An 8,601-nucleotide genomic window follows, 5' to 3' on the forward strand; every position below is an offset into this window, starting at 1 on the left:
GTAATTCGCTTCGCTACAATATCATAGTGATCATTTGACGTTTATCACGCATAGAACCGACTTATCGCACGGGATTCTGCATTTTTGCACTTTCTTGCCTCCAAGACTGCCAATGCGCATGTGCTTGAAACGTACAACAATCTGAAAGATTTTTGGAGGGTGTATAAGCCCGGTGCGTAACCGCCCTCCGTTTTGGAGGGTGTGTAAGCCCGGCGCGTAGCCGCCCTACGTTTTGGAGGGTGTATTCGCACAGCCTTTTACCACACCCTATCCGTCGCAATTAAGTCATTTTTCATTCTTAACAGTGGACGCGATCTGGTTGACGTAACGGATCAGCCGAGCAAATCTATGTTCTCAGCTAATTGCATTTGTGGTATTGCCATAGCAGCAGCAGCAGGGCAAGCAAAAAATCGCCGGGCCTGCACGTAGCCCGAACATGAAGCATACTTGTGTTCAGTTTAGCACGTGCATTTTGCGTGCAGCCTTACTTCTTGCTAATGAAAACCTCCGACACAAATAGGGGCTAGTAACTGGACTCTGATTCGTTGTTTACCGATGATGTAGCGCTCTACTTGTTGATAGCGCGTTTGCTTCTTCTGGATCCATTTGCGACAAATCCGGAGCACAAACTCGCAAATAGCTCATGAATCGCGATGTGCATAGGATGCGTTTGAGCACGCGCTGAGCAGGGTTTTTCGGGCAGTGGAAGCGCCAGATAGCCGGCGTTCGGCCCGTAATTTTGATCAAGTAAACCCCTATAGTCTGATTGCATTAAGTTGTGCATTGGTGTGATCTTAATTTATTTCTTGGTGATCGGTGGTTCTAGAATAGGGAATGTCAGCCGGTGTGCAGGACCAGGTTGGTGCTCTGTGACAAGGGAATATCAATACTTTGTAAGATGTAGATATTCCATACCCATTGTATCAGTGTTATGACCAGAGGCGGTAGCAAAATGTCACCTAAATTATGAGAGTAGCCCTTTGTGACTTAATATCAGCCCTTTTGTCTTAGCTTTCCATCTTCTGTGTAAAGGATTGATACAAGATGTTGGTTTAAGTTGTCCTACAAGGTCCTGATTTATCACTTCCCCCACCCCCAAAGCCTGGCTGTGCTCCTGTTGACAATCTGACAATTGCTGATGATACCATGGTATTCAAGATCTCGATGGGGTGTAGTGCCACTCTAAGCAGATGCCAATCTGTCATTGAAGCAGCCAAAAGCATTTCATCTTTGTCCCTGAAATGCTTTGCAACTACAGATTGGCAACATTCAATACATGTAGACTGTTGTGTTGGCACCCAGTTCTTAATGTCATCCAGGATTCATGAAGAATTCTGATCTTCAGGTCCTGTGAAATGAACTTGTGCATATCTGTTAAATTTATAGAGCATAAGAAATTTGGTCTTTGGTATAGATTGTACAGAACATTGAGATGTTTTTGGATGGGAAAATTCTGAAGCCTGGCTAGGAAAGGGTTCCAGCTTTCAGTCTTTCTGAGCATTGAGTTTTGCTTCAAATATCTAACATACATTATGCTATGGATTTCTACATACATAATTCCAAACAATCATGGCATATGTTTTGAGAATCCGGAGTGCCTAAGTGTGTCATACTAGTCATGCTGCTTGGATCAGTCTCTTTATTATGTTTAAGATTGTTCAGCATTGCTTTATGTATTGCTTGGACTGATCAACATTGGTTTTGAAGTGCATGCCTATCACTGATCAAACAGCTTTTTGAGACACTTTCCTGTGGAAATTATCTAACATTTCCGATTTTGTTTCAGAGGAAGAATCTCCAGGTGCAAGGTAAGCTTGATGTCCTTGCTATGATTATGACTTCTGACCTTGATAATCTGTCCACACAAATGATCCACATACTGCTGTGCAAGATATGAATATTGCAGACCACAGATGGTAGTAAATACTTTTTTGTTCCTTAATGTATGCAAGGAAACCACTATATTGCTGCTATCCATTCCATCCAAGTGCATTTGCCATTGCCCTCAGCCTGGTCCACTTCAAACCTGGACCCATTGCACAAGTTTTTTTCCCAGTGTATCATTGGAGCATTATGATTCACTTATCTGCTGGAGCTATATGATATTGCCCGCCTCTCACCTTGGCAGAAATGGCAGGGGATTTACTGCAGGGGTGTAGGCTGTGAATCTGGTTTTCCTTATGCACAGCTTAACCAGTACACTATTAGCACCCCTTTGACTTTCCCAGGAAATGCATCCAAGGATGGTGGCATAGCAGAGCAGCCAGGCGAACAGTACAATGCCTGGCGACCGCAGGAGCACGGCTACGGCGCCGCCATGTCCAGCATGGCGCCGGCCGACCCGTATCTGTCGAGCTACTACGGCGGCGCGGCGGCCGGCTACCCGCCGTACCAGGCGTTTGGCGACGGCGCCTGGCCCGGCGGCGGCGATCACCTGGCCTTCGTCGGCGGCTACGGCCAGCCGCCAGTCCAGCCGGACAGCTACGGCATGGACGGCATGTTCGCCGGCTTCGGCCAGCCGGCCTTCAACTACGGGCCGTTTCACGGCAGCGGCGGTGGCGACGGCTCGCCGTGGGGTGGCGGCGTCGACCGCAAGTACGATGACTTCTACCGCGGCGACCCGGCCGCCTATGGCACCGACGAGCCGGCCATCAAGCAGGTGGAGCAGGGCATGCAGGGGCTCAGCATGGACAAGGAGGCGGTGTACGGCGGCGAGTCGCCGCCGGGCGAGCCGCAGAAGAAGTCATGGGCCAGCATCGCCAGCCAGCCGGCACGGGCCACCTCGCTGCCCAAGAGCAGGCAGGCGCCAGGTCCGGCGAGCAACGGAGGCGGCGGCGGCGGCGGCGGCGGCGGCGGCGGCGGCGGCGGCGTAGGCGTAAGCGTAGGCGTAAGCGTCGCCAGGGACGCTATCGGTGTGTGGGATGGGAAGAACGGCGTGGCGGCGCCGGCCGTGCGGCCCGCGTGGTCGGCGCCGCGCGGCCGCGGCCCGCCGCCGCCCGGACAGCCCCCGGTGGCCGCCGCGCCGCCGCCACCACCGCCGCCGCCCTCGCACCCCGTGCTCGACGAACTGCGCGACCGCAACGAGTACAACCCCAGGGAGTTTGACCTGAGTGCGCCCAACGCGCGCTTCTTCGTGATCAAGTCGTACTCCGAGGACGACATCCACCGGTCGATTAAGTACGAGATCTGGTGCAGCACCGAGCACGGCAACAAGCGGCTGGACGCGGCCAGCCGCGAACGCGACGGCAAGGGCCCCATCTACCTGCTGTTCTCGGTCAACGGCAGCGGACACTTCTGCGGCATGGCGCAGATGCTCTCGCCGCTGGACTTCAGTGCGTCGTCGTCCGTCTGGGCGCAGGACAAGTGGAAGGGACAGTTTAAAGTGAAGTGGATTTACGTGAAGGACGTGCCCAACTCGCAGCTGCGACACATCCGGCTGGAGAACAACGAGAACAAGCCGGTGACGAACTCGCGCGACACGCAGGAGGTGCCGGCCGACAAGGGCCGCCAGGTGCTCAAGATCATGCACTCGTACGGCCACCGCACCTCCATCTTCGACGACTTCGTGCACTACGAACAGCGCCAGGAGGAGGAGGAGGGCCGCCGGCCTCCGCAGGCTAGCAAGGTGAGGCTGTGGTGACGGGCGGTGACCGACCAGCGGCGGCCACCTCAGCGCCGCACGGGACACTCGGACCCGTGCGGCGCCGAGCCTGATGGATGTGGTGGCTGAGGTGTGGTGAGTGCCGGTGGACAATTCGTCCGGGGCACGCCCTTTTCCAGCAACGTTGGGCTAGGAGAGGCGTGGTGAGGAGGCTAAGGAATGAGTTTGATTTCCGAAAGACGACTAGCACAGTTAGTGTTGCGTTGTGGCTTACTTAGTTTTTGTTGGTAATGGCTAAAGAATCATATTTACCCGCAGATCTTTGAAAGCGTAGAAATGTGCGTCATATTGACGTGATGTATGGGGGTCTTCAGCGCTTGCTCCCATCGTCGGGGATGACGTCACGTAGTCAGGAACACTGTGACGCACGTTAAATCGCGCCACATGAAAAATAACTGGTTGTTAACCTGACGTAATAGCCAAATCTGGCTGAAGCGTCGCTGAGCAGCCAACCGACGGTCATTTCGATATGTGCCTTTCCAGTAGCATGCTGTTTATAATGCACTAGTTCTGTGAAGCTGTCACTGTAACTGTAGGCGGCGAAAAACCAGCTGTTTGGCCTTCAGCAGCAATCCTGTTTTGCTCCACTGTGTTGCGGTCGCAGACAAGGTAACGTAAAAATTACAATATTTCAATTAGGAATTTCTGGAGGGGGAGGGGGGGGGGGGGAGAAGACCGATTTTTGGAACCAGCCTTCGGTTCTTTCAATGGAAACGAAATAAATGCCATTGACAGACCCAATCAATCCCTTGAGTCGTGACGGACCATTTTCTTCCCGAATAGGTGCTTGTATTACTATGCTAAATGATAAGAGTAATCTTGCCGGTTGCTCATGTTGTGCGAATTATTGCGCATTCGGACCGACGTTACTCGCATTAGTGCACTAGAGCCCTACTGGGTTTGGGCTCCCGCGTTACCTGCTTTATATCCTGTAAACGGACATCCCAACGATCTGTTGGGTAAATGTTACACACAGCATGATCTGAAACGACATGGTGATGCACCTGCACGTGTAAGGTCGCATTTCACCTTGTCAGAGAATCGCCAATCTCTGAGCACGTTTTGCCATTTATAGCGGAAAGGCATGCGACGAGTCAGTTTTAACTCGTTGGACGGGACCAGAACATGTCCACGGAGCATGAACGCAGTAGCCGTGATAGCGCGAAGTAGCCGTGTCAAGCTACAGGAGCCGACGTGCTGTTGTGTGTGTGTGTGTGTGTGTGTGTGTGTGTGTGTGTGTGTGTGTGTGTGTGTGTGTGTGTGTGTGTGTGTGTGTGTGTGCGTGTGCGTGTGCGTGTGCGTGTGCGTGTGTGTGTGCGTGTGCGTGTGCGTGCGCGTGCGCGTGTGCGTGTGCGTGTGTGGATTGGCAGGCTGAGGACGGTGGTCACTCGGAAGCCATGCATCAGTAGTTTACTGTACCACAACCCACCATTGGGCTGCAGCTGTGTCCGGCCCCATTAGTGTCACCGGGGTGGTGGGGTCTGCAGTTTGGCAAGGCAGCAAATTAGGTCCAGCAATAACAGCCGTGAAGGTTCTGTTGGCTACATGCTTTCTCGTTGAACGCTACGCACCATACATTCGCCGAGGTTTCGATGTTTTGTCACCATTTTCTGGCGGAGGTTGGGTCGTAACATAACGTGTGCATACGGACCGTGGTTCCATTAAAGCTTTAAGCCTGTGCTACCTAGTCTTACACTGGTAATAGGAAAATACGTCTAATGTTTTGAGTAAAGGTTAATGCATGAATGGCCGCACTAGGCGTCGTCCCTGAGGAAGGGCCATTGCCAATTGAGCGTTCCGTATAAAGCAGAGGGGGGCGTAGTTTTTAATATGACGGTGATAGTCGTCTGCGGATAGGCGTGTGGTCGATCAGCTTCGTGTTTCCCGAGTGGATACTCCTTCTTCAACTTAAACGACCTTATCTGACAATGTTGGAAACTAAAACGTTTCATAGTTTATTTATATTTTACTTGTATTGCTCGTATTTTTGACGAGAATAACGTCCAGCGTTGTGATGGCTCTCGCTGGAGCGGAGAGGGCTGGTGCGCAAATGACTGGCGGGGAACTCGATCGCGCATTGCAGTGTATCGCTTGATGCGCATTCGAACTATTTTGTTAGTTAGACATTGGAACAGTTGTCCTTGTGATTGCAAACGTCCTGCAGGCACGCTGGTCTGTTCTCTGCGGCAGCCGGTGTTTGGCCGTACATGCCACCCGGCTTGCGATAGCAGTCGCTGCGTGACGTGTACTGCTGGTCTTGTTATCATTGATCCCTGATAAAGTATGGGAAGTCATTTCACCATGTCCTCTAGTCGTGCAGGCCCACCTTTCACTGCACGTTATCTTCAAGGCGAGTGTTTAGACTCAGGCTGAAGTGCTGGGGCGCACGGAGTCGTCGAAGCCACACCATCATTTGCGGCACATCCGTGGTGGCCCTTAAAGTTGCAATGCGTGCATCACTTGGCTGCCGTGTTCAGCATGTCTGTTTGGCTACCGGTTCCATCCCCTGACTGTGGCTCCTGAGCGTGCTCCTGACCTGCGCCTGGTCGATCTGTGCGGGCGGCATGCCCTATCGGTGAGTGTGACCCACAAGCGTCCCGTTCTGTTGCAGGCGGACGAGGAGGGCCGGGCGCAGCGGCCGGACCGAGGGCGCGGGAACGGCCGCTCGCGTCGCACCTGACGCCCCCTGGCGGCGGCCCGGCTCCGGCCGGACGGAGCAGACTGACGTGTCCGGCTCCGGCGGCACGCGGGGGCCGTCCAGGCCGGGGCGCAACAGAACGACGGGGGGGGGGGGGGGGGGGCATCGCTGTGGCATTCAGAGTATGCACTGGCGCGCAACGGCATTCATTACGCGCGGTTTCCTACGATGGTGCGCGGCCCGCGGGGCTGCAAACGTTCGTGGACTCCAACAAATTGGCGCGAGTTGCGAACGCCTGCGTGTGTGTGCGCGCGTGTGAGACGATGCTTGGTGCTATGTGACCGGCGGACATTCTCTGTGGAAACCGTCTACACCCGCTAACGCATTGCTTGCATACTTCTGCGTCAATGTAAACAACTTCCGCAGGGCGGTACTTGCAAAATGACGTGGAATGACGTGGATCGTTAGCATACTGGTGTTACGTTTCCGAAACCCACTGAAATGACCTGTCACATGAGCATCATCGCTGTTCACGTACATTAAACATTCGTTTGCTATCAGCTCCGACCAGATTTCGTCTATCCTGATATGGAGAAAACCTTTTTGTGTTTTTGGAAGGGTCAACCAATTCGTCATCAATTACGACATTTCTAGAATTGGTTCCCAGATGTCTGAGTTTTCTGTGACGCGTCGCCTCCTGGTGCGAAAGAGCTGTGAATGATTTCCGGCGCTAAACGGGGTGAAGACCAATGTTCTGGTGGCCACGCCAGCACGGGTAGCCTCCACGCTGCACGTCCCGTGCGTTCTGCTTTTGCAAGGAAGCTGTGTATGATTTACAGCGTTCGCCGGACTGGAGACCAACGCACTGGCGGTCGCGTTTTTGTAAGTCGCTCCACGTCTTATTTTCCGCACACCCGTGCGCGCCACGTGAGGGTGGCGTCAAGGGCTCAGCGCGGCCTAAGTTTCCGCAGACGGCACTTATGTCGCTCTCCATACCGGTATGTCACGAAATATAACTGGACACGACACCGAGCCCTTCATTTGAATGCCACGCCGAGCACGCCAGTGTGCGCGTACCTACGCGAGAGAAGTGTTTTTCAAGCGATTAGCTGGAGCTTGGTTATATTTTGAAGTGGTTCTCAGGAACATTTGTGTCAGTTGCTCACTGCCCTTCTCACGAAGAAAGTGGTTACCATGACTAACTTGTACGAACCATAAATATTGTAAACTAGCGCCTCGGAAGGTGCGTGACGGCACTTGGCAAGGTCAGTGACAAATGGTACCAATTTGGATCAGGAGTATGCTCTCAAAAAGCTTGGCCCAGTGAGCCTGGGTCGCAAAAAATAAACTCATCTTCGATTTGGACGGCGTTTATTTTTGCTTCCGGATCGAGTGGCACATTTATTCGTGGTTTGTTTTTCAACTTCACCCTTTGTTTTGCATCAGCGTGTTGTCCAAGGTGGTGCGGTTCTCAAGTTAAGAGGACCGAGCCGCACTTGGGATGTGGGCGTGTGCGTAGGAGGGGAGGGGGGGGGGGGACTCAGTATTTTTCCAGCTCGGCACACGTTGAATAAGCTCGGGCCTCAGCTCTTTGATGGCTGTGAGGGCTCCCCGTTCGCCTTAACTTGCGCTCGGGCAGAGGAGTCGATTTGAACCCCATCGAAGGTTTTTTTCCGGGATGGTTTCCGGACAGCGCGGCGTAGCCGCGCCATATTTTGCACAGCTGTAGACAATTGAAAAGCAGATCGTTCGATGTCAAAATTAGCTATATCTTGTAAGGTCGCTGACCCACGGCGCGTCAAAGTCAGGCCATGGACTCGGCGAAGTCAATTTCCAGGAAATCGTTCAATCTGATGCAGCAACGAAGTGTTAGACGGAGCCATACACCTCTGAGAGAAAGCTCAAAGCAGTCTTGCATGATTCAGTTCACCGGAACCTTAAGATCAAACAAGGTCACTGGTATTAAACAAGCATGTGACTAATTTCCAGGGAATCGTTCAATCTGATGCAGCAACGAAGTGTTAGACGGAGCCATACCTTTCTGAGAGGAAACTCAAAGCAGTCTTGTATGATTCTGTTCACCGGAACCTAAAGGACAAACAAAGTTTCTGACCTTAAATGAGCATGTGACCCTTTGCTTAGATCAGGCGCCTATCTTCTGGGGGCGCCTTGAACGGCAACCTGACGTTTGCCTTGTTTGACCTTATTTGGCCCGAAAGTCATGACCTAGGAACCTCAAACTTTGAGCCACGTGCGTTCACGCACAGGTCAACACACCCTGTTAATGTGGTGTCTCTAGCTC

General features: G+C 52.8%; 1 protein-coding gene across 1 annotated transcript; it reads left to right on the forward strand.

The window, feature by feature from the left end:
• Positions 1-464: 464 nt before the first annotated feature.
• Positions 465-6,426, forward strand: LOC119100184 (YTH domain-containing family protein 3). Its single transcript, XM_037223294.1, has 5 exons — positions 465-858; positions 1,787-1,808; positions 2,229-2,875; positions 3,020-3,625; positions 6,273-6,426. The coding sequence occupies exons 1-5, from the start codon at positions 835-837 to the stop codon at positions 6,339-6,341; spliced, it is 1,368 nt and encodes a 455-aa protein (XP_037079189.1). The 5' UTR covers positions 465-834; the 3' UTR covers positions 6,342-6,426.
• The last annotated feature ends 2,175 nt before the right edge of the window (positions 6,427-8,601 follow it).

The sequence above is a fragment of the Pollicipes pollicipes genome, unplaced genomic scaffold (assembly GCF_011947565.3).
Source record: "Pollicipes pollicipes isolate AB1234 unplaced genomic scaffold, Ppol_2.1 Scaffold_4881;HRSCAF=5763_pilon_pilon_pilon, whole genome shotgun sequence".
NCBI classification, from domain to species: Eukaryota; Metazoa; Arthropoda; class Thecostraca; order Pollicipedomorpha; family Pollicipedidae; genus Pollicipes; species Pollicipes pollicipes.

Excerpts from the sequence above, each read along its gene's own strand:
- LOC119100184 (XM_037223294.1), top strand. The coding sequence starts at position 835 with ATGTCAGCCGGTGTGCAGGACCAG. Across the intron at positions 859-1,786 it reads CAGCCGGTGTGCAGGACCAG|AGGAAGAATCTCCAGGTGCA; the intron begins GTTGGTGCTCTG and ends ATTTTGTTTCAG. Across the intron at positions 3,626-6,272 it reads GGCCTCCGCAGGCTAGCAAG|GCGGACGAGGAGGGCCGGGC; the intron begins GTGAGGCTGTGG and ends GTTCTGTTGCAG.